Below are 26,787 nucleotides of genomic sequence, written 5' to 3'. Positions count from 1 at the left end.
GCGGCAATACGTCAATAGGTGTAATCTGTATAATAAAACTCTCAAGAAGAAGAAGACCCTGAGGTAAGAGAGCAGAATTCGCCAGATATCTACGTAGCTATTCTCATTGGATTTTGTTACATTGTTTGTGTTTCAACAGGAGGTATTGAACAGTGAAATTGTAGAAGCTGTCAGAGGCGTGTTGCTAGTGTCAGAGAAGTTACTGTTTGTGACATTTGATTGTTAGCAACAAATGCCTGGCTAGCTAGCGAGATTCCCACATGTCATGTGGCTCGTTGAGTGGGGGCATTTGACTTAAGGAGAAACAAGCTTATATGAACAGGTTTTTCCGTCGTGGTCGACCATTAATATTCGTCGTTTGGTAGTGTTTTCTGTGTGTGACGTTAGCTGACTAACTACTTGCTGTCGTGTTACCGGGTTTTTGTTGGCCATAAAATCTGTTTCTGAGGGGCAGCATGCGAACATGCTATCAGCTAGCACGCTAACGTTACTGCTAGCTAACGTTTACTGTCAAATAATTGTGGCACCGCCCATAGTTATTTGTGGATGCTAGAATTGTCTAGCAGATAGGCAACTAATGCGTACAGACATAACATGTCAATTTCGTTGTTTTGAGGATCTGGTAATACGACATTTCTCTTCGCGACACGGTCCGACGTAAAACAATCTTAGCTAGCTATTGTAGGTACGCTAGCAACGTAGCATGTCAATGTGTCATTATTGCCAAAGGCAAGCATAATTCGTGATCTAACTGCGCTCTTGAGGCTTGTTGTGTTCCAGTTACTGGAGCAAGCTAGTTCATTTTGATTTCACAATACCTATTAAGGCCGTCACTTTAACTTTAAATATTCGATATCCAGCCAAACAGCAGATCTTAGCTAAGTTAGCTAGTCAACTAACAGGCTTGTTTGGTTACTGACAATAGGTTTGTCAGGAACTCTTGGTAGTAGCTACGTTAATTTAACAATGCTAGCAAAGTTACCTAACCACTACTGTCGCACTGCCTATGAACATAGGTTGTTAAAACTATCATTCCAGTTATGTTTCACACAAGCATGCCTCGTTTATTAAGAGCATAAGTCACTTAATTCCCAGATTGACCCCTGTATCTATTTTGCTACAGAGCAGAAGGAGCTGTTACGATGGAGGCCAACAAAGCTGAAGGCAGAGGTATGTTCTGTGTGATCTAATGTGGTGAAGGAATGTGGCAAGTATCTGCTCTGCCCGTGTAAGACCAATTATATTACTCATAATCAGTTTACTCAAGTGTCTCAAATCAGACGACACTTGTATTTTCAATTCTATGAAAGACAGCTATTTCCTAGTGAGGATTTGAGGATACAAAATCTGATTTTAAAATATGAAATGAAGATGTAGGAATTAAACTTATTTCAGCCATCCGGCTGAGTTAGATGAACCTCTCTACTCTGATGGCCGGTTATGGAACAATCATGTCTCAATTTGTCATCTGTTTTATCTGACAGCCTCTGATCTAGGCTGTCATACGGTCATGGATTTTCCTGCACTGTACCTAACCTCGGCATCGTGCCAATTCTGTCACCTCCGGAAGACAAATACATTTTAAAAGCATCATTCTATGTCTGCATAACATTCCTCTTAGTTGGATGCTGTGGAAATACTTTGTATTTTCTTCCTTTTGATAATAGCTTTTCAGATCCCCTAGGATGTGCACATTTCTTTGTACACACAACCCTTTTTCAGGAACATGGCACCCTCTTTGTTAGAGTTAACAGGAACTTGGTGCCCTGTGTTTATTTGTATGTATGTATGTATGTATGTGTGTATGTGTGTGTGCTTTGCAAGTAAGTTCACAACACAAACTGAGCTATTGGTTTAACCCAAGTGCCTCCTTGCCCCACCATTAGATCACTCCTTCTATGCCTCAGCTCATTATTTCACAGCAGACTATTTTGCATGTAGCATCTCACTGCCTTAAACAGAAGTCATGGGCAGGGCTATGATAAGATTGAAAGAGGTATGAACAATCATTCGCTGCATCTTTGCTATCATAAAGAGGGCATTTATTAATATAAAGGGAAGCAAAAGCCTGTTGGATCAGCACAAACTGCCTGTCACTCGTCTTAGGCAACGAACAGAAGAAAACGGAATGAAACAGGGAGGGACTGCCTAGACCTGTCGGATTTGAATCACCCATTTTCTTTTTCCATCGCCAAATATTTACAAATGTTTTCCATTGTGGGACATGATGAACACGACCCTGGTCACAGAGCTGCTGACATGTTCTTATCTTGATAGCTAGCATCTAGAGATATGAATAATGGAACATTTGTAAAGGTCCAATACAGCCGTTTTTATCCCAAAATCAAATTTCTGTGTAACAATTTGTATTGTGATTGTTTTCAATTCAAATGGCCAAAAAGAAATATAGTATCTTAGAAAATAGCTATTTATCAAGTAAGAATTTGCTAGTACTGTCTGGGAGGGGAAAACTGAGAACTAGCTGTTATTGGCAGAGGTTTGGAACTCTTTCTTATTGCTCTATTAACCATCCCACCTAAACAGGCTGAAATTCAAGGCAGTCTTTTCAAACAGTTCTTACACTAAAAGGGTTACCTAGGGCGGCAGGTAATCAAGTGGTTAGAGCGTTTGGAAGAGCGGTTAGAGCGAATCCCTGAGCTGACAAGGTAAAAATATTTTGTTCTACCCCTGAACAAGGCAGTTATCCCACTGTTCCTAGGCTGTCATTGTAAATAAGACCATGTTCTGAACTGACTTGACAAATGACATTTAAACTTTTTTTTTTGTTGTCATTTTCACAGTATTATTCCAACTTCAGTGTGAAAACGTACGTAATATATATCGGCAAAAAAATAAACGTCCTCTCACTGTCAACTGTGTTTATTATCAGCAAACTTAACTTAAAAATGTGGTTGAACATAACAAGATTAAACAACTGAGACATAAACTGAACAAGTACTACAGACATGTGACTAACAGAAATTGAATAATTCGTCCCTGAACAAAGGGGGGTAAAAATCAAAAGTAACAGTCAGTATCTGGTGTGGCCACCAGCTGCATTAAGTACTGCAGTGCATCTCCTCCTCATGGACTGCACCAGATTTGCCAGTTCTTGCTGTGAGATGTTACCCCACTCTTCCACCAAGGCACCTGCAAGTTCCCGGACATTGCTGGGGGGGGAATGGCTCTAGCCCTCACCCTCCGATCCAACAGGTCCCAGACGTGCTCAATAGGATTGAGATCCGGGCTCTTCACTAGCCTTGGCAGAACACTGACATTGCTGTCTTGCAGGATATCACGCACAGAACAAGCAGAATGGCTGGTGGCATTGTCATGCTGGAGGGTTATGTCAGGATGAGCCTGCAGGAAGGGTACCACATGAGGGAGGAGGAAGATGTCTTCATGTAACGCACAGTTTTGAGATTGCCTGCAATGACAACAAGCTCAGTGATGATGCTGTGACACACCGCCCCAGACCATGACGGACCCTCCGCCTCCAAATCGATCCCGCTCCAGAGTACAGGCCTCGGTGTAACACTCATTCCTTTGACGATAAACGCAAATCCGACCATCACCCCTGGTAAGACAAAACCGCGACTCGTCAGAGAAGAGCACTTTTTGCCAGTCCTGTCTGGTCCAACGACGGTGGGTTTGTGCCCATAGGCGATGTTGTTGCCGGTGATGTCTGGTGAGGACCTGCCTTACAACAGGCCTACAAGGCCTCAGTCCAGCCTCTCTCAGCCTATTGCGGATAGTCTGAGCACTGATGAGGGATTGTGCGTTCCTCGTGTAACTCGGCAGTTGTTGTTGCCATCCTGTACCTGTCCCGCAGGTGTGATGTTTGGATGTACCGATCCTGTGCAGATGTTGTCCTCACAGTGGCAGACCATGTGTAACAATCAGCTGTCCGTCCTGTCTCCCGGTAGCACTGTCTTAGGCGTCTCACAATATGGACATTACAATTTATTGCCCTGGCCACATCTGCAGTCCTCATGCCTCCTTGCAGTATGCCTAAGGCACGTTCATGCAGATGAGCAGGAACCCTGGGCATCTTTCTTTTGGTGTTTTTCAGAGTCAGTAGAAAGGCCTCTTTTAGTGTCCTAAGTTTTCATAATTTTCTACCGTCTGTAAGCTGTTAGTGTCTTAACGACCATTCCACAGGTGCATGCTAAGTAATTTATGGTTTCTTGAACAAGCATGGGAAACCGTGTTTAAACCTTTTACAATGAAGATCTGTGAAGTTGTTTGGATTTTTATGAATTATCTTTGAAAGACATGGTCCTGAAAAAAGGATGTTTCTTTTTTAGTTTATATTTGTAATAATACAGTTCGGAAGTTTACATACACCTTAGCCAAATACATTTAAACTCAGTTTTTCACAATTCCTGACATTTAATCCTAGTAAAATTTCCTGTCTTAGGTCAGTTAGGCTCACCACTTTATTTTAAGTATGTGAAATGTCAGAATAATAGTAGAGTGAATGATATATTTCAACTTTTATTTCTTTCATCACATTCCAAGTGGGTCAGAAGTTTACATACACTCAATTAGTATTTGGAAGCATTGCCTTTTTAAATTGTTTTAACTTGGGTCAAAGGTGTCTTTCCTGCAGCCTTCACAAGTTAGGTGAATTTTGGCCTATTCCTCCGGACAGAGCTGGTGTAACTGAGACAGCTTTGTAGGCCTCCTTGCTCGCACACGCCTTTTCAGCTCTGACCACACATTTTCTATAGGATGAGGACAGGGCTTTGGGCCACTCCAATACCTTGACTTTGTTGTCCTTAAGCCATTTTCCAAAACTTTGGAAGTATGCTTGGGGTCATTGTCCATTTGGAAGATCATTTTCGACCAAGCTTTAACTTCCTGACTGATCTTGAGATATTGCTTCAATGTATCCCCATAGTTTGTCTTCCTCATGATGCCATCTATTTTGTGAAGTGCACCAGTTCCTCCTGCAGCAAAGCACCCCCGTGCTTCACGGTTAGGATGGTTTTCTTCGGCTTGCAAGCCTCCCCCTTTTTCCTCCGAACATAACAATGGTCATTCTTGCCAAACAGTTCTATTTTTGTTTCATCAGACCAGAGGACATTTCTCCAAAAAGTACCATCTTTGTTCCCATGTGCAGTTGCAAACCGTAGTCTGGCTTTTTTATGGTGGTTTTGGAGCAGTGGCTTCTTCCTTGCTGAGCGGCCTGTCAGGTTATGTCGATATAGGACTCGTTTTACTGTGGATATAGGTACTTGATTTGACTGATTTACACTTTTCGCACTGAAGTACGTTCCTCTCTAGGAGACAGAAGGCGTCTCCTTCCTGAATGGTGTGACGGCTGTGTGGTCCAATGGTGTTTATGCTTGCGTACTATTGTTTGTACAGATGAACGTGGTACCTTCTGGGATTTGTTAATTGCTCCCAAGGATGAACCAGACTTGTGGAGGTCTACACATTTTTTTTCTGTTGTCTTGGCTGATTTCTTTCGATTGTTCCATGATGTCAAGCAAAGAGGCACTGAGCTTGAAGGTAGGCCTTGAAATACATCCACAGGTACATGTCCAATTTACTCAAATTATGTCAATTAGCCTATCAGAAGCTTCTAAAGCCATGGCATTTTCAGGAATTTTCCAAGCTGTTTAAAGCCACAGTCTACTTCTGACCCACTGGAATTGTGATACAGTGAAATAATCTTTAAACAATTGTTGGAAAAATTACATGTCATGCACAAAGTCGATGTCCTAACCGACTTGCCATAACTATAGTTTGTTAACAAGACATTTGTGAAGTGGTTGAAAAACAAGTTTTAATGACTCCAACCTACGTACATGTGTGTAAACGTCCTACTTCAACTGTGTGTGTGTGTATGTATGTGGACATCCCTTGAAATTAGTGGATTTGGCTGACAGGTGTATAAAATCGAGCACACAGCCAGTTGGAGAGCTCTGTGATTTTCAACGTGGCACCGTCATAGGATGCTACCTTTCCATCAAGCCAGTCAGTCAAATTTCTGCCCTGCTAGAGCTGCCCCAGTCAACTATAAGTGCTAACGTCTAGGAGCAACAACGTCTCAGCTGCGAAGTGGTAGGCCACACAACCTCACAGAACTGGATCGCCGAGTGCTCAAGAGTGTATAAATAATCTGTCCTCCGTTACAACACTCGCCACTGAGTTCCAAACTGCCTCTGGAAGCAACGTCCGCACAATAACTGTTCGATGGGAGCTTCATGAAATGTGTTTCCATTGCAGAGCAGCCGCGGACTAGCATAAGATTGCCATGCACAATGCCAAGCATTGACTGGACCTGTGTAAAGCTCGCCCCATTGAACTGTGGAAACACTTTCTCTGGAGTGATGAATCACACTTCGCCGTACTGACAAATCAGTGTTTGGTGGATGCCAGGCCCTTTAGTTCCAGTGAAGGGAAATCTAAAGCTGCAGCATACAATGACATTCTAGATGATTCTGTGCTTCCGACTTTGTGACAACAGTTTGTGGAAGGCCCTTTCCTGTTTCAGGATGACAAAGCCCCTATGCACAAAGCAAGGTCCATAAAGAAATTGTTTGTCGATCGGTTTGGAAGAAATTGACTAGCTTGCACAGAGCCCTGACCTCAACCCCATCAAACACCTTTGGGATGAAATGGAGCGCTGACTGCGAGCCAAGCCTAATTGCCCAACATCTGTGCTTGACCTCACGAATGCTCTTGTGGCTGATTGGAAACAAGTCCCTGTTCCAACATCTAGTGGAAAGCCTCCCCAGAAGAGTGGAGGCGGTTAAAGCTGCAAAGTGTGGACCAACTCCATATTAATTCCCATGATTTTGGAAATGAATGTTAATGAGCAGGTGTCCACGTACGTTTGATCGTGTATGTGTGTGTATGTGTGTATATATATATATATATATATATATATATATATATATATATATATATATATATATATATCAGTGCCTTGCGAAAGTATTCGGCCCCCTTGAACTTTGCGACCTTTTGCCACATTTCAGGCTTCAAACATAAAGATGTAAAACTGTATTTTTTTGTGAAGAATCAACAAGTGGGACACAATCATGAAGTGGAATGACATTTATTGGATATTTCAAACTTTTTTAACAAATCAAAAACTGAAAAATTGGGCGTGCAAAATTATTCAGCCCCTTTACTTTCAGTGCAGCAAACTCTCTCCAGAAGTTCAGTGAGGATCTCTGAATGATCCAATGTTGACCTAAATGACTAATGATGATAAATACAATCCACCTGTGTGTAATCAAGTCTCCGTATAAATGCACCTGCACTGTGATAGTCTCAGAGGTCCGTTAAAAGTGCAGAGAGCATCATGAAGAACAAAGAACACACCAGGCAGGTCCGAGATACTGTTGTGAAGAAGTTTAAAGCCGGATTTGAATACAAAAAGATTTCCCAAGCTTTAAAACATCCCAAGGAGCACTGTGCAAGAGATAATATTGAAATGGAAGGAGTATCAGACCACTGCAAATCTACCAAGACCTGGCCGTCCCTCTAAACTTTCAGCTCATACAAGGAGAAGACTGATCAGAGATGCAGCCAAGAGGACCATTATCACTCTGGATGAACTGCAGAGATCTACAGCCGAGGTGGGAGACTCTGTCCATAGGACAACAATCAGTCGTATATTGCACAAATCTGGCCTTTATGGAAGAGTGGCAAGAAGAAAGCCATTTCTTAAAGATATCCATAAAAAGTGTCGTTTAAAGTTTGCCACAAGCCACCTGGGAGACACACCAAACATGTGGAAGAAGGTGCTCTGGTCAGATGAAACCAAAATTGAACTTTTTGGCAACAATGCAAAACGTTATGTTTGGCGTAAAAGCAACATAGCTGAACACACCATCCCCACTGTCAAACATGGTGGTGGCAGCATCATGGTTTGGGCCTGCTTTTCTTCAGCAGGGACAGGGAAGATGGTTAAAATTGATGGGAAGATGGATGGAGCCAAATACAGGACCATTCTGGAAGAAAATCTGATGGAGTCTGCAAAAGACCTGAGACTGGGACGGAGATTTGTCTTCCAACAAGACAATGATCCAAAACATAAAGCAAAATCTACAATGGAATGGTTCAAAAATAAACATATCCAGGTGTTAGAATGGCCAAGTCAAAGTCCAGACCTGAATCCAATCGAGAATCTGTGGAAAGAACTGAAAACTGCTGTTCACAAATGCTCTCCATCCAACCTCACTGAGCTCGAGCTGTTTTGCAAGGAGGAATGGGAGAAAATGTCAGTCTCTCGATGTGCAAAACTGATAGACATACCCCAAGCGACTTACAGCTGTAATCGCAGCAAAAGGTGGCGCTACAAAGTATTAACTTAAGGGGGCTGAATAATTTTGCACGCCCAATTTTTCAGTTTTTGATTTGTTAAAAAAGTTTGAAATATCCAATAAATGTCGTTCCACTTCATGATTGTGTCCCACTTGTTGATTCTTCACAAAAAAATACAGTTTTATATCTTTATGTTTGAAGCCTGAAATGTGGCAAAAGGTCGCAAAGTTCAAGGGGGCCGAATACTTTCGCAAGGCACTGTATATATATTTTTTTACCGGTACTGGTTACCTTCGGACTAGTCACGTAACACTTGTGGGGGTTGTAGTGTAAAATGAAGAACACCTTCGTGGGGTCTCATTAATTTGTAGCCCAAACGGTTTGGACGCTACCAAACAAGTTGGCACCTCAGTGGTACCGACTTCAGATGAGTCTCCTGACACTTGTGGGTGTCGAAGAACAAAAGGGAGAACACCATAGTGTTCTTGGGTGTCTTCTTTCAATAGAGGGATCATAGTCAAACAATTTGGACGCTATAGACGTCTTTGAGAAAACAGATTTTCGCTGATCCATGGTCTGACAAACACGGCTTTAGCTTTGCTATCTTTCACTGCAGATGCCTTGGCGGATGCAGTGGATTGTGACGCATCCAATGCAAACAAATCCATGATTCGGAGTCCCATAGGGCGGCGTACAATTGGCCTAGCATCTTCTGGGTTAGACTGTCATTGTAAATTAGAAGTTGTTCTTAACTGACTTGCCTAGTTAAATAAAAGTTAAATATTTCTCTCGTTTAAACTGAAAGATTTTGATTTTTTTATGTAACTTAGATTCCCAGTGTGTCAATTCATCCAAACTGCTCGTGCACGTCAACAGAGTTCTCCGTTTAACACGCTGCAAGTCCTGCCTCTCCCATCTACTCATTGGTTTTAACGAGAATACTAATTGAATGAGGTCCCCAGTCCAGTTGGTGGTGGTAATACACCTTAACCTCTTGGATCTCTAGGGGCGCTATTTCATTTTTGGATAAAAAACGTTCCCGTTTTAAGCGCAATATATTGTCACTAAAAGATGCTCGACTATGCATATTATTGATTCTGAAGTTTCAGAATCTGCAAAGATATTGTCTGTAAGTGCCCCAGAACTCATTCTACAGGCGAAACCAAGATGATACGTCAACCAGGAAATGAGCAGAATCTCTGAAGCTCTGTTTTCCATTGTCTCCTTATATGGCTGTGATTGCGCAAGGAATGAGCCTACACTTTCTGTCGTTTCCCCAAGGTGTTTGCAGCATTGTGACGTATTTGTAGGCATATCATTGGAAGATTGACCATAAGAGACTACATTTTCCAAGTGTCCGCCTGGTGTCCCTGCGTCGAAATTGGAGCGCAAAGCCAGGTGCAATTATTTTTCCATTTGAGAGCAAGGAGAAACCAGGCTTCCACGAAGGATATATCATCGAAGAGATATGTGGAAAAACACCTTGAGGATTGATTCTAAACCACGTTTGCCATGTTTCAGTCGATATTATGGAGTTAATTTGGAAAAAAGTTCGCGTTTTGAGGGCTGAATTTTCGTTTTTTTTTTTTTTGGTAGCCAAATGTGATGTACAAAACGGAGCTATTTCTAATACACAAAGAATCTTTTTGGAAAAACTGAGCATCTGCTATCTAACTGAGAGTCTCCTCATTGAAAACATCAGAAGTTCTTCAAAGGTAAGTTATTTTATTTGAAGGCTTTACTTGTTTTTGTGATAGTTGCCTGCTAAATGCTAACGCTAGCTAGCTACTGTTACACAAATGATTGTTTTCCTATGGTTGAAAAGCATATTTTTAAAATCTGAGATGAGTGTTGTTAACAAAAGGCTAAGCTTGAGAGATAGCATATTTATTTCATTTCATTTGCGATTTTCATGAATAGTTAACGTTGCGTTATGGTAATGAGCTTAGGTCTATAAATAGAATCCCGGATCCGGGTTTGGTCGTCGCAACAGGTTAAAGTTGGTTGCCAACTGCCAAATAAAATCCACAGAAGTTGAACGAAGAGAGAAAACAAACCCTTTTATCTCTGGATTAATTGTTAGATTAGAGAAAATACGATTTTGTATGACTCAAAATTCTACAAAGATTCTGCAAAAAAAGAACCTTAAACATTGGGTGAATTTACCTGAAATGCATATCTCAATTTATGAATTAGCTAGCAACAGCAAGCTCGCTAAATGTCCATGAATACTTTTTTTTTGTCTCTATGGTTGGTTTTTGCATTTTAACCTGCGTGTCATGAATGCGTCTGGTGGGTATAGACAAAATCAACATACGCATGTGCGGCTCCGGCTTGGTCGAGGTCTAAGAAAAAAATCTTTAAACATGTTAATTCACAATACAACTGCGCTGCTTGTTGCCAGCAACGGTTTGGGTCTCAGTGCGTACCTTTTCAGATGGTGATGCATTGCACCTGTACTACTACTGGCTTGTGTTGATGCACAGATCTGGGGAAGGGTACAAACATATTTCTGCAGCATTGAAGGTCTTTAAGAACACAGTGGCCTCCATCATTCTCAAATGGAAGAAGTTTGGACCCACCAAGACTCTTCCTAGAGCTGGCCGACCGGCCAAACTGAGCAATCGGGGGAGAAGGGCTTTGGTAAGGGAAGTGACCAAGAACCTGCTGCTCACTCTGACAGAGCTCTAGAGTTCCTCTGTGGAGATGGGAGAACCTTCCAGAAGGACCACCATCTCTGCAGCACTCAAACAGGCCTTTATGGTAGTGTGGCCAAACCTTACCTATTCCTCAGTTAAAGCTACATGACAGCACGCTTGAAGTTTGCCAAAAGAACCTGATGAAACCAAGATTGAACATGTATCACGTCTTGATGAAACCTGCTTTGGGGATGTTTTTCAGACCAGTGTCAGGATTGAGGCAAAGTACAGAGAGAGCCTTGATACTCCAGAGCGCTCAGGACCTCTGACTGGGGCGAAGGTTCACCTTCCAACAGGACAAAGACCCTAAGCACACAGCCAAGATAATGCAGGAGTGGCTTCGGTACAAGTCTCAATGTCCTTGATTGGCCCAGCCAGAGCCCAGACTTGAACCTGATCAAACACCTCTGGAGAGACCTTAAAATAGCTGCTACAATGCTCCCCATCCAACCTCACAAAGCTTGAGATGATCTGCAGAGAAGAATGGGGTAATGTAACGTGGAAAAAGTCAAGAGGGCTGAATACTTTCCGAGGGAACTGTCTTGCACTCTGCAGGAATGCGCAACACCTGCCCTTTCTCCTCTGCTTTTCTCTCATTTCAACCGTTAACTAGTTAGTCTTTGGTTTAGTGATCCATTTTGTCACAGTATGCATTGTGACTAGAGGTCGACCGATTTATGATTGTTCAAAGCCGATACCGATTTATTGGAGGACCAAAAAAAGCCGATACCGACTAATCAGCCACTTTTTTAATATATATATGTGTGTATCTATCTCTGTGTAAATGTATGTAAATCTGTATGTGTATATATACACACACACACATACTGCTAAAAAAAATAAAGGGAACACTTAACCTCTTGGATCTCTAGGGGCGCTATTTCATTTTTGGATAAAAAACGTTCCCGTTTTAAGCGCGATATTTTGTCACGAAAAGATGCTCGACTATGCATATTCTTGACAGTTTTTGAAAGAAAACACTCTGAAGTTTCAGAATCTGCAAAGATTTTGTCTGTAAGTGCCCCAGAACTCATTCTACAGGCGAAACCAAGATGATGCATCACCCAGGAATTAGCAGAATTTCTGAAGCTCTGTTTTCCATTGTCTCCTTATATGGCTGTGATTGCGCAAGGAATGAGCCTACACTTTCTGTCGTTCGCCCAAGGTCTTAGCAGCATTGTGACGTATTTGTAGGCATATCATTGGAAGATTGACCATAAGAGACTACATTTTCCAAGTGTCCGCCTGGTGTCCTGCGTCGAATTCGGTGCGCAATTGCCAGCTGCTTCCACTTTACCATTTGATTCAGGGGAGAAAGCATGTGTCCAAGAACGATGTATCAATGAAGAGATATGTGAAAAACACCTTGATGATTGATTCTAAACAACGTTTGCCATGTTTTCAGTCGATATTATGGAGTTAATTTGGAAAAAAGTTCGCGTTTTGAGGACTGAATTTTCGTTTTTTTTTTGGTAGCCAAATGTGATGTATAAAACGGAGCTATTTCTAATACACAAAGAATCTTTTTGGAAAAACTGAGCATCTGCTATCCAACTGAGAGTATCCTCATTGAAAACATCAGAAGTTCTTCAAAGGTAAATGATTTTATTTGAAGGCTTTTATGTTTTTGTTGAAATGTTGCGTGCTGGATGCTAACGCTAATGCTAACGCTAAATCCTTTGTTTGCTAGCTACTGTTACACAAATTATTGTTTTCCTATGGTTGAGAAGCATATTTTGAAAATCTGAGATGACAGTTTTGTTTACAAAAGGCTAAGCTTGCGAGATGGCATATTTATTTCATTTCATTTGCGATTTTCATGAATAGTTAACGTTGCGTTATGGTAATGAGCTTGAGTCTGTATTCCTGATACCGGATCCGGTATGGGGAGTTCCAAGAGGTTAAACAACACAATGTAACTCCAAGTCAATCACACTTCTGTGAAATCAAACTGTCCACTTAGGAAGCAACACTGATTGACAATACATTTCACATGCTGGAATAGACAATAGGTGGAAATTATAGGCAATTAGCAAGACACTCCCAATAAAGGAGTGGTTCTGCAGGTGGTGACCACAGACTACTTCTCAGTTCCTATGCTTCCTGGCTGATGTTTTGGTCACTTTTGAATGCTGGCGGTGCTTTCACTCTAGTGGTAGCATGAGACGGAGTCTACAACCCACACAAGTGGCTCAGGTAGTGCAGCTCACACTTTGGATGGCACATCAATGCGAGCTGTGGCAAGAAGGTTTGCTGTGTCTGTCAGCGTAGTGTCCAGAGCATGGAGGCTCTACCAGGAGACAGGCCAGTACATCAGGAGCCGTGGAGGAGGCCGTAGGAGGGCAACAACCCAGCAGCAGGACCGCTACCTCCGCCTTTGTGCAAGGAGGAGCACAAATGACCTCCAGCAGGCCACAAATGTGCATGTGTCTGCTCAAACGGTCAGAAACAGACTCCATGAGGGTGGTATGAGGGCCCGACGTCCACAGGTGGGGGTTATGCTTACAGCCCAACACCGTGCAGGACGTTTGGCATTTGCCAGAGAACACCAAGATTGGCAAATTTGCCACTGGCGCCCTGTGCTCTTCACAGGTGCTCAGTGTGAACCTGCTTTCATATGTGACAGACGTGACAGAGTCTGGAGACGTCGTGGAGAACGTTCTGCTGCCTGCAACATCCTCCAGCATGACCGGTTTGGCGGTGGGTCAATCATGGTGTGGGGTGGCATTTCTTTGGGGGGCCACACAGCCCTCCATGTGCTCGCCAGAGGTAGCCTGACTGTCATTAGGTACCGAGATGAGATCCTCAGACCCCTTGTGAGACTATATGCTGGTGCGGTTGGCCCTGGGTTCCTCCTAATGCAAGACAATGTGGCCTCATGTGGCTGGAGTGTGTCAGCAGTTCCTGCAAGAGGAAGGCATTGATGCTATGGACTGGCCTGCCTGTTCCCCAAATGTTTTCAGTCTTCACAAGGTTTTCACACACTTGCTGGTATTTTGCTCCGTTCCTCCATGCAGATCTCCTCTAAAGCAGTGATGTTTTGGGGCTGTTGCTGGGCAACACAGACTTTCAACTCCCTCCAAAGATTTTCTATGGGGTTGAGATCTGAAGATCTTGAAATGCTTCTTACGAAGCCACTCCTTCGTTGCCCGGGCGGTGTGTTTGGGATCATTGTCATGCTGAAAGACCCAGCCACGTTTCATCTTCAATTCTCATGCTGATGGAAGGAGATTTTCACTCAATCTCACGATACATGGCCCCATTCATTCTTTCCTTTACACGGATCAGTCGTCCTGGTCCCTTTGCAGAAAAACAGCCCGAAAGCATGATGTTTCCACCCCCATGCTTCACAGTAGGTATGGTGTTCTTTGGATGCAACTCAGAATTCTTTGTTTATGGTTAGGTACAACATTGGTGCAATGACAGTGCTTTTTTTTCATGAATGCGCTTGTTAAATCACCTGTTTGGCGAAATAGGCTGTGATTCAATGATATTAAACAGGCACTGCATAGATTATATGCAATGCAGGACAAGCTAGATGAACTAGTAATATCATAAACCGTTTGTAGTTAACTAGTGATTATGTTAAGAGTTTTTTACATTTTTTATGAGAAGTTTAATGCTAGCTAGCATCTTAACTAGGCTCCTTGCTGCACTCGCATAACAGGTAGTCAGCCTGCCACGTAGTCTCCGCGTGTAGTGCAATGTAATCGGTGTCCAAAAATGCCGATTACCAATTGTTATGAAAACTTGAAATCGGCCCTAATTATTCGGCCATTCCGATTAATCTGGCAACCTCTAATTGTGACTATCCCTCGCACTTCTGTGAAACATTGCTGCCAATGTGTTGGGCTTACTTCTCTCTAATGTTCTCCTGTGTACTGTCCCACGTTGCTTCTCTCTGTCTTGGAACCATCTACTTTTGTCTGTCAGATTAGCCTTTCTCTCTCGGCCTCTTTCTGCAGGAACCTCATGATTTTTCACACTGAGAACATTGTCATACCCTTTTTGATTAACCAGAGCTCTTCTGTGATAATTTTTCTTAGTATTTGGCATTGTAAGTTACTTTAATTGGTCTCGTCAACTCCCATTGAGTCTAGACTGTGGATTTGGATTTCAAATTAAATTTAAAAAAATTGACACGTGCCAAATACAACCGGTTTAGATTTTACCTTGAAATTCTTACTTACAAGCCCTTAAAGAAGTTTAAGAACATAGAGGTAGGACATTTACCGAAGTCGAAAATAAACAAAGTAACACAATAAAATAACAATAATGAGGCTATATAAAGGAGGTCCCGGTGCTTCGTCAATGTGTGGGGATACAGGTTAGTCGAGGTAATTTGTACATGTAGGTAGGGGTAAAGTGACCTTGCATAGATAAACAGCGAGTAGTAACAGTGTAAAAACACGGGTGGGTGGGGGGGGGGGTGTGTCAATGCAAATAGTCCGGGTGGCCATTTAATTAAATGTTAAGCAGTCTTGTGGCTTGGGTGTAGAAGCTGTTAAGGAGCCTTTTGGACCTAGACTTGGCGTGCGTGTACTGCTTGCCGTGCTGTAGCAGAGGGAACAGTGTATGACTTGCCGTGCAGTTGCCATACCTGACGCTGATGCAACCAGTCAGGATGCTCTCGATGATGCAGCTGTAGAACATTTTTAGAATCTGGGGACCCATGCGAAATCTGAGGCAGAAAAGTCATTATCGTGCCCTCTACAACTTTCTTGGTGTGTTTAGACTGTGATAGTTTGTTGGTGATGTGGTCACCAAGGAACTTGACGCTGTCAACCTGCTCCACTTCAGTCCCGTGTGGGGGTGTGTTCGGTCCTCCATATCCTGTCGTCCACGATCATCTCCTTAGTCTTGGTTATGTTGAGGGAGATGTTGTCCTGGCACCACACTGCCAGGTCTCTGAACCCTTCCCTATAGGCGGTCTCATCGTTGTCTGTGATCAGGCCTTCAACTGTACGTCTGAAGTCACTTGAGCTTGTTTGTGTGCACATTAATGACCTAGATCTTTACTTCCAAATCGTTTTGGATTGCATTTTCTTGTCATTATTTAATGCTAGACCTTCAACTACATTTGCAGCTGTACCGGTTAGTTGAATTTACAGTGTTCTGACTTACTGAGATTTGGGTTATTTTCAATTGTTGTGTTTGACTGAAACGTTTGCCATTGGCTAATGTCCCCAGAGATCTTTTCAATAACCAGTTTGGGTAGTTTCACTGATTTCACACATTGTTCAAACGATCGGAAGTAGAGCGTGCATTGTCCTCCATTTGCATTTTTCATAAACCGTTTAAGTGTTTTACTGACCTTTTTAAGTCCATATAACTCATTGCACTGTTCACTTCTTGTTTTAAGTCCATGCGAGTTTCATTTTCAATGTCCCGTTCATACTCATTCAATGTTTGTTTCTTTACAATCAGTTCCATAACCCTCATGTTAATGTCTTGGAGGAATTTCTTCTCCTAGTACCTGATCAATTCTGAATAACAGCCTTGGAGTTGCCGTCCTTGTCTTTCCCTGACTCCGTATTTCATCGTGCAAGTTGCTCGGCCATGGTTTCTGAACTCCACGTTTCCAATGTAATCCTCAATATCCCTTGTCATTTTCCCATTAAGGAATCCCTCCCTTCTGGGTTTCGGTAGTAATTTGTGGCGTATAATCAGGAGTCCCAACACAGTACTTGCAGTTGAAAATAAATCGGGTTTTTATTTCCTATTGTTTTACAAATCTAAACTTTGGGGGAATAATAATAATACAGATCAATGTAGTGTTTGCCAAGGTAGGAGAATAAACAATTATCTGTAGTATCTGCTCATTAAGAGCTCTCCACTGCCATGTTGCTGAAGTGAGTGGTTTCTCTTGCGCTTGGTTACGGTCCCTTCGCTGTGGTCCTTAAAATATTCTCTGGCTCACAGGTTATGATGACATTTCTTCATATAGTTACAGCACCCCTGACCTCCTTGCCTCCTCCTCAAAGCACATTGGAGGAGATGGGACATGAGGAATGATGGAAATACATTTTAGATTCCGTCTAAATTTGCAGATTTGGAACGTGGCCAGCATGATTCACACAGTGAATTGGTGAGGAGTAGTAGTGCTCAAGTGTGAGTCAGTGTGTGTGCTCTGGTTTGATTGACAGGTAAGGGAGACCATGGCATGCAGATCCCAGGAGGACCGTTGGACAGACAGGACAGCCTCCACAACATGGAGAGGTGAGCACTAGTCACATATATTTTATGGGCGATTCCAGCACTATGGATGTTACGTTTTCACGCAAAATAAATGTTTTCATGTCTTGCATGATGGACTAACCAAATATAAACCTAACTTTTGATGTGTGTGCCTAGGGCTGTGGCGGTCGTGAAATTTTGTCAGCCAGTAATTGTCATGCAAAGTCTGCCGGTGTCACTGTAATTGACCGTTAACTAACATAAAGGTGTTTAGCATCACTGCGTTTCTACGCGTACAAGCTGCTGCTGCGTGGCTTTGGAACATCTACATTTTAGAAAGTTGAATAAATCCATTTAATATAGCCTACACCATCACAATAAAATCCATGATTTATTTTGTGATAGGCCTACAAACCTGAGAATGTCTTAGAAATCAAAGCATAAGGGCACTATATTGTTGTTCTGGAAAAGTTTGGGGGAAAAAGCATGCTTTCTGATCCTTTCAATGTGCTCGCTGTGGAGAGGCAGTTGCAATTGGTGCTCTGCTGGACGGAAAGCAAGTTAAGAGATCTAATCGATGGAAGATGGAATTAAAATGACATAATTAAAGGTGAACTGAAAGAGGCTACAACTAGGGCTGCATAAATTCCTCACACTGTTGTCACAAAGTTGGAAGCATAGAATCATTTAGAATATATGCTGTAGTGTTAAGATTTCCTTTCACTAACTTTACACTCCACCAAACTTTACAGTTTGCATTGGCAGGTTGCGCTCTCCTGGTCTCCTCCAAATCCAGATTTATCCGTTGGACTGCTAGATGGTGAAGCGGGATTCATCACTCCAGAGAAAATGTTTTCACTGCTCCGTAGTCCAATGGCGACGGGCTTTACAGCCAACACTTTTAATTGTGCATGGTGATCTTGGGCTTGTGTGTGGCTGCTCGGCCATCGGAACCCATTTCGTGAAGCTCCTGACAAACTTATTGTGCTGACGTTGCTTCCAGAGGCAGTTTGGAACTCTTGTGTATTGCGGTCCCGTTCGGTGAACTTGTGTGGCTTACCACTTTGCAGCTGAGCCGTTGTTGCTGCTAGATGTTTCCACTTCATAATAACAGCAGGGCAACAATTTGACTAACTGATTTGTTGGAAAGGTGGCATCCTATGATGGTTCCATGTTGAAAGTGACTGAGCTCTTCAGTGAGGCCATTCTACTGCCAATGTTTGCCTGGAGATTACATGGCTGTGTGCTCGATTGTTTACTCTGGTCAGCAACCGGTATGGCTGAAATAGCCAAATCCACTAATTTCAAAGGGTGTCCACATACTTTTTTGAATAGTATATGGTCATTATTTAAACTGGCTAGCCAGCTAATGTAACGTTTAATTGACCAGACGTTTTAGTAATAACTTGTTTAGGGCGTCCACCCACAGTGCTCAGAATGACAAATCACATTTTGAATATGGTCATTCATATTAACAGAACATGCAAGTCGAGATTGCAATGATGTGCAGTCCTTACTGAATTCTAATGTGCTCTTTGAACTGTCCACATTTTACTTTTCCTCAGCCAACAAGACGAATAGTAGAAAAGTTTAAAAGTTCTATTTGTCAGCTTGTCTAGAAAGAAATTGCCTATTCCAAACACTCTGGGACAGTTGCGGGATGATAGATCCCAAATGTATTCAACCAGTAGACCTAGGCTACATAAACTTAAAAAAAAAATACATTAAAAAGCAATGAGTCTGATGCAGCCGAAGAGAGCGTTTAGCTTAACGTTGACAAACCATTATTTCTATACATTATAAGCGCAGCAATGTGCACAAGGCAGTAGGCTTCTTGCGACTCTTCGCTCCATAATGCTATTAGCGGGAAACCACCATTGTCAAAATATCACTGCACATGTGAACAGTTTCATGTGATAGAATGAAATGTCCATTAGCAGTTTAGAAGAGTGATCTAAGAGGCTGCTTGGAAGCAAGGTAAGACATGCCTCGTATTAAAACGTTCAGGTTTCAAATAATGAAGTATATGTTTTGGTAAATGCATACTGCCTCCATCTCATTGTAAAGTGTTGTGTGACGCGCTGATGAAGCCTGCCTTCCGTTGCCGTTTGCCGCCGTGTTGAAAACAACTGAACTGGTTAAATAAAGGTTAAATAAATAAAATGTGTGAGTTCAAGACAACTGGGAACTGGGGGGGAAAAAAATTGCTCAGACTGGGGAAAAATAGTTTTGAATGGTAGTCCAACTCGGGACCTCGGGCCTCTTTCTAGAGCTCCGACTTATCAACCTGAATATGTAATGATTTTACCTCTGTATTTTTCAGAGTTCCTAGTTGTCTTGCAACAGCTCTTGTGCTGTGTGACAGATTTTCCACTCAAAGGCTCTATCTGTATGCTGTTCGGATGTGAGAAGATGTATAACAAATATCCTGTGCACTCCAAATTTAACTGCACTTAATTATGCAAAAATCAGACAAACGCTGGCTATTACCGGCTAATGGGCTTCCGAGTGGTGCAGCGGGCCTAAGGCATTGCATCTCAATGCAAGAGGCGTGTCCCTGGTTCGAATCGAGGCTGTATCACAACAGGCCGTGATTGGGAGTCCCATAGGGCGGCGCACAATTGGCCCAGCGTCGTCCGGGTTTGGCCGGGGAGGCCGTCATTGTAAATAAGAATTTGTTCTTAACTGACTTGCCTAGTTAAATAAATGTAACGTTTAACTGGTTAGGACAGCTCATGAGGTCTAGGTAGGAATCTTATGACTAAAGAGGCTTCATGCATAGCTTTTGATTTCTACCCCCAAGTCAAATGTATATTCTGGGCACTTACATCCAATTTTCTTCTCTGAGAGCCTTTGTTGACACAGCCCCATTTGCAAATGACAAACTTTATTTTCCATGCTCCAATTGACTTTCCCACAGAATTGCCCTCATAGAAACATGCTACTATACTTTATTTTAAACATGCATGGCTCTGGGTTCTGGGATGTTATATATTCACTTAATCTGTCCTTTCTCCTTATGTGTGCACTTTGCTACATGGATTTACCATTTTGTGATGAGTGTGCATGATTATGCCTCTCCCGCTCTTCCCCAGCCTGCTCCCCAAGGCTGTGAAGAGGCGAGTCTACGCCCTGAAGAAGCTACAGGTGCAATGTGCCAGCATAGAAGCAAAGTTCTATGAGGAAGTCCATGAGCTGGAGAGGAAGTACGCTGGCCTCTACCAGCCCCTCTTCGACAAGGTACAGTCACACTACAGGTGTTATCTCTGTGGCTTCTTCTTGTGTTCTTTCATCTCCTGTGCACTGAGCACAGGATTAGTGAAAGCAAATGACGGACATATACTAGGAATTTCTTAACAATTTGTACAGACTAAGGGCAGGAAACCACTTTTAGATAATGACGCCCCACAGGAAGGGCAAGAGGTGGACTACTTCCAACAGTGACTCACTACTCAATGCAAAAAAGAGGGAGCGCTGCTTTGGCATCAAGTATGAAGACCGGTGCTCATCGGACAACAGGTTATAATTTATAGCGAACAAATTAAGTTGCAGCTACCATTTACGTATGCCTTCTGAGAGTATTCAGAGCCCTTGACTTTGTCCACATTTTGTTACTTTACATCCTTACACTAAAATTGATTTAAACAAATATATATGTGTGTGTATATATATATATATATATATATATATATATATATAAACTCAGTAATTTACACGATACCCCATAATTACAAAGCAAAAATTTTTCTTTTTTTTTTTACACTAGCAAATTTATTACTAATAAAAAAAAATACCTTTTTATTTACATAAATATTCTGACCCTTTGCTATGAGACTAAAAATTAAGCTCCGGTGCATCCTGTTTCCATTGATCATCCTTGATGTTTCTAAAACTTGATTGGAGTCCACCTGTGGTGAATTCAATTCATTGGACATAATTTGGAAAGGCACACACCTGTCTATATAAGGTCCCACTATTGACAGTGCATGTCAGAGCTAAACCAAGCCATGAGGTCGAAGGAATTGTCTGTAGAGATCCAAGACTGGATTGGGTCGAGACACAGATCTGGGGAAGGATACCAACATATTTCTGCAGCATTGAAGGTCCTCAAGAACACAGTGGCCTCAATCATTCTCAAATGGAAGAAGTTTGGAACCACCAATACTCTTCCTAGAGCTGGCTGCCCCGCCAAACTGAGCAATCAGGGGAGAAGGGCCTTGGTCAGGGAGGTGACCAAGAACCATATGGTCAGTCTGACAGAGCTCTAGAGTTCCTCTGTGGAGATGGGAGAACCTTCCAGAAACACATTAATCTCTGCAGCACTCCACCAATCAAGCCTTTATGGTGGAGTGGCCAGATGGAAGCCACTCCTCAGTGAAAGGCACATGACATCCCGCTTGGAGTTTACAAAAGGCACCAAAGGACTCTGACCATGAGAAACAAGTTTCTCTGATCTGATGATGGCATGATTGAACTCTTGGGCCTGAATGCCAAGCGTCACATCTGGAGGAAACCTGGCACCATCCCTATGGTGAAGCATGGTGGTGGCAGCATCATGCTGTGGGGATGTTTTACAGCGGCAGGGACTGGAAGACTAGTCAAGATCTAAGAAAATATGAACTGTGCAAAGTAGAGACCCTTGATGAAAACCTGCTCAGGACCTCAGACTGTGGCGACGGTTCACCTTCCAACAGGACAACAACCCTAAGCACACAGCCAAGACAGCGCAGGAGTGGCTTGGGGACAAGTATCTGAATGTCCTTGAGTGCCCAGCCAGAGCATGATCTTGAACCCGATCTAACATATCTGGAGAGACATGAAAATAGCTGTGCAGCGACGCTCCCCATCCAACCTGACAGAGCTTGAGAGGCTCTGCAGAGCAGAATGGGAGAAACTCCCAGAAATACAGGTGTGCCAAGCTTGTAGCATCATACCGAAGAAGTCTCGATGCTGTAATCACTGCCAAAGGTGCTTCAACAAAGTCCTGAGTAAATGCTGAAAAATGTAAAAGCGATTAAGTTTAATTTTTAATAAATTAGCAAAAATGTATAACCTGTTTTTGCTTTGTCATTATGGGGTATTGTGTGTGTGTGTGTGTGTGTGGGTTAATGAGGGGCGGGAAACAATTGAATCAATTTTAGAATAACGCTTTAACGTAACAAAATGTGGAAAAAGTCAAGAACTTAATTATTTTCGAAGGCACTGTAATATCACCAGTAGTACATTTACCCTTAATCTGCATTGTTTATAATCTACAATGTTTGGTTATGCTATTTTCTGTTAATGCATTCAATTTATTGTTATTCGTTTACTCTTCTCATTGTCAGATTGGACATTTTGTTTGCGGAGTTCACAAAGCCATGCTACACTTGTGAGAAGCAAGTTTTGGTTTATTTCATCCCATTTGAGTTCTTCATTTATTCATTGTCTTTTGTTTGAAACATTTTATTCTCTGATCCAGTAGAAATGTCTTAATATACCTGGGTACTTCTTATCCCTTGCGCAGATACAGATGTCTGTCCGGAGCTCACTATTATGGAAACTGAGGGCCTAGAATAGTTGATGCAATGTTTCAAGTTCATTGCAGACAGGCGGAGTAGAGCAACGACTATGATTTGAAAGAACATAAACGTGCGAGCCAATGTGATGTTAGTATCAGCTTGAAATGTAGAAAAATCTAATGGTCTACTTTGAAACAAGGTAAGACATGCCTCGTATTAAAAGTTCAGGTTTGAAAATGCATACTGCCTCCAGCTCATTGCAAAGTGTTGTGTGACGCGCTGATGAATTCTGCTTTCTGTTTGAGCTGCTGCTGCATCTCAATCAGATTTTCCACTCAAAGGCTCTGAATCTGTATGCTGGTACGGTTGTGATAAATAAGTTGAATATACTGTAGCTTACGCACGTGCCAATTTAAAGCAAAATAACCTGTAAACTAAGCATGACCAGTCAAATGTATTTACATTGACTGGTATTTCCATCAATGAAAAGGCAAATATTCATTATTTCTCTTTTTTTGTATTCTCCCGGACAATTGACCGCCACCATTTTTATTTATCGGCTTTTCAATTTTGTGGCTAGCGGAAACACTGCCTGGGGGCGTATTCTGTTTCATTGTTTGCTTACGTTTTAAGAAACATTTTGTAATGGGGAGGGACCTACCTGATTTTTGTCCTATAGAAACTTGTTTTAGTTTCTGTTTTGCAACTGTTTGGCCTAATGATTACAGACCCCTGCTCTTTCTCAGTCTTTGATCTACTGCGTGTAGAATGTCCTAGCCTATTCATTCATTGGTCCCCGCTTTGCTGAAGTTGCGAGACATTGCAAGATACAGCTTTCCATTGCGACATACGCCTTTTGATTTCCGATAGATAGGCCTAGTGCACAGTTTTGACTGTATGCCTGGTGGCCAACCTGCCTATACTGATAGATGGGCCTAGTGCACAGTTCTGACTGTATGCCTAGTGGCCGACCTGCCTATACTGATAGATGGGTCTAGTGCACGGTTCTGACTGTATGCCTGGTGGCCGACCTGCCTATACTGATAGATGGGCCTAGTGCACGGTTCTGACTGTATGCCTGGTGGCCGACCTGCCTATACTGTGCCCCTCCCCTCTCTGTCCCTCACTAGCTCGCTATGAAATATGCAAGTGTTTGTTCTCGGAAGTGCGGCAACTAATCAGTCTCCTCTGTTCCAAAAATACTTCATCTCAAGAGTCGATTCCTAGCGCAATCTAATCTTGACACACAGAAATGGGAGTCAATACCAGGAGTTGGCGTGCATGGAGTTGAGGAATAAATTATTTTGGAGGTAATTTTCTTTACCAATTGGGAAAATGGCAGAGAAATATCTGTAAGGCAATACTTTTGAGAAGTTAAATGAGAAGGAAATTGAGTTACAGTAACAGTAGTACAGGTGCAATGTTTAACCATCTGAAAGGGATGCACCGTGAGACCTAAACAATTACTGGCACCAGTGCCGCTACGTTGTGAATTCACTTTGATTTGAATGGAAAACCGATAAATTGTCACGTTGTCACATCCCTCGTAGTTAATATTTTATTTGACCTTTATTTAACTAGGCAAGTCAGTTAAGAACAAGTTCTTATTTTCAATGACTGCCTAGGAACAGTGGGTTAACTGCCTGTTCAGGGGCAGAACGACAGATTTGTACGTTGTCAGCTCAGGGGTTTGAACTTGCAACCTTCCGGTTACTAGTCCAATGCTCTTTTAAAAAGTTAGTGCGTGCTGTTTCTTGCCAGTCACTTTTTTTGTGTTCTTTTTTTTTGGTGTGTTTTACCCACAGAGACGAGACGTGGTGACAGCCACAGTGGAACCCACAGACGAAGACTGTGAGTGGCACAACGACAGAGAGGAGGAGGAAGAGCTAGCGGTTAGTGAACTGATTGGCTCAAATGCATCATGCCCCTCAAACATCTTGTAGCCAGTCACAGCTCTGTTTAGATGGAACCTTCAAACAAGGAACCAGAGTATTCATATTTGTTGTTGAAAATGAGAACGCTTCCTCATTAGTCCCATTTTCAAATTATACATGGTGCTTGGTCACCTCACCAAATACTAATTTTGGTGCGTTACCTGTGTTCGATCTAGTTTGAATCATTACTTAATAACCTGTTATGGCTGCAATCCCCGTACAGGGATCAACATCAGGGGAAATGTCAGAGTGACAACTAAAAATACAACTTCGTAACATTAACTTCTTGATCCTACTTGAGACGCAGACGTCTCAACTAGGCACCTGGAAATGCAAATGCGCTACGCTAAATGCTAAATGTACTCGTTAAAACTCAAACGTTCATTAAAATACACATGCAGGGTATTGAATTAAAGCTACACTCGTTGTGAATCTAGCCAACAAGTCAGATTTTTAAAATGCTTTTCGGCAAAAGCATGAGAAGCTATTATCTGATAGCATGCAACACCCCAATATACCTGAAGGGGACGTAAACAAAATAATTAGCGTAGCCGGCGCTACACAAAAACGCAGAAATAAAATATAAAACATTCATTACCTTTGATGATATTCTTTGTTGGCACTCCTATATGTCCCATAAACATCACAAATTGGTATTTTTCCCGATTTAAATCCGTCCATGTATGCCCAAAATATCCATTTGTATAGCCTGTCTGCTTCAGGAAAAAAGCTCTCTTCCAACACGCAACGTCATTTTTAAAAATTATATAAGTTGCCTATATTCTTTGACAAAACACTTCAACCTACTTTTGTAACCCAACTTTAGGTATTTGTAAACGTTAATAAGCGATCAAATTGATCACTGGGCGATCTGTATTCAATAGCAGCTACTCAAGAAAACAATGTCCATTTTTCAATCTTCCAAAATCGATTGTTGTAGGCTGGATGGAATGAGGGATCAATCTATTGGTTACGTCTCAAAGGATTTTTGTCAATGAAAATGACGTTTTTGGCGACATCGTGTGGAAGCTGTAGGAATTGCATCCGTGTCCATATTAAATTTGGTGTCGTTTAAACAATACATGAAAGTGGCGCATGGATACTTTTTTCAGCTTTCAGTGACCAGTTTTTCTTGCGCTTTTCGATGAAACACACGCTCTGTTATAGTCACAGCCGTGATTTAACCAGTTTTAGAAACTTCAGAGTGTTTTCTATCCACACATACTAATCATATGCATATACTATATTCCTGGCATGAGTAGCAGGACGCTGAAATGTTGCGCGATTTTTAACAGAATGTTCGAAAAAGGAGGGGGTAGGATGAAGAGGTTAATTAAACATTCTTGAAAATGCAAGTGTCTTACACCCTTCAAAAGATTAGATTCTTGGTAATCAAACTACGTTTTCCTATTTAAAATGGCTATTACAGAGAACAAATCCCATGCTTTTGTTTGAGAAGAGCAATCAACAGAAACATTTTCCGCCATGACAGTTTTTACACATTCACATCTGAAGGTAAAATTATGACTTACATTCTGATATCTTGCTCTTATTTCTCTTCCTGAGGGTCCCAGTGATCAAATGAAGTGCCGTTTTCTTTGATAAAAATCAATTTTTTATAGCCTAAATCAAAACATTTTGTAAACCGTTTGTGCCGTGAATTCCATCTCTATCCATTTTTTACGGAGCATTCGACGTGATTACCCCCCGTAAACAATCGTTTATCTAGTCATGGTTGGTTTCAATGCATTCCACTGGAGTATTGACCGAAGTGAACTGATTTGAAGACAAAGAGCAATGACTGCCTTACACACCAATAATTTTAGCGAAGCTTCATTGATTGACTATATTTCTGCCCAATGACCACTGATCTTCTTGAAATCTAGCTGGGTAGATAGCCAATGAGCTGAGGTAAACGTCAGTATGTAATGGTTTGGGGTTGGACCACAATTCCTTGTTTGTAATCGCACGCACAGGGAACTCCATTCTCCCCTTGACGATCAGAGGAGTTACTGTAAGGCTTTTTACGCGCAGCTGTTTTTCGGTTAAGTTGTAGTTTCAATGATTTCATTGAAGATATCATGGCGAATAAATCAGGTAAAGCAAAGTCTAAAGTGAAAGTGAGACGATTTTTTTGTTTGAGGAATCTTGAAGTGTTATGATTCAAACGAACTGAGGAGCTGTTTCTGC

At 42.0% G+C, this 26,787-nt stretch overlaps 1 protein-coding gene across 11 annotated transcripts in view; it reads left to right on the top strand.

Annotated features, from left to right (window-relative positions):
• The window catches only part of LOC139367989 (nucleosome assembly protein 1-like 4a), a 74,380-nt gene continuing 47,593 nt past the window's right edge, over nucleotides 1-26,787 (top strand). For 2 of the 11 annotated variants that reach the window (XM_071106459.1, XM_071106509.1), the window contains exons 1-5: nucleotides 64-142; nucleotides 1,124-1,170; nucleotides 17,132-17,204; nucleotides 20,258-20,402; nucleotides 24,469-24,555. In XM_071106459.1, the coding sequence (XP_070962560.1) occupies nucleotides 1,143-1,170; nucleotides 17,132-17,204; nucleotides 20,258-20,402; nucleotides 24,469-24,555 (333 nt within the window). In that variant the 5' untranslated portion in view covers nucleotides 64-142; nucleotides 1,124-1,142. Of the gene's footprint in view, nucleotides 143-162; nucleotides 730-1,123; nucleotides 1,171-17,131; nucleotides 17,205-20,257; nucleotides 20,403-24,468; nucleotides 24,556-26,787 lie in introns of those variants that run through there. The other 9 variants (XM_071106500.1, XM_071106464.1, XM_071106525.1 and 6 more) reach the window with 9 other exon arrangements.

This window comes from Oncorhynchus clarkii, chromosome 2 (genome assembly GCF_045791955.1).
Source record: "Oncorhynchus clarkii lewisi isolate Uvic-CL-2024 chromosome 2, UVic_Ocla_1.0, whole genome shotgun sequence".
NCBI classification, from domain to species: Eukaryota; Metazoa; Chordata; class Actinopteri; order Salmoniformes; family Salmonidae; genus Oncorhynchus; species Oncorhynchus clarkii.
This window is presented reverse-complemented; position numbering and strand designations above follow the sequence as displayed.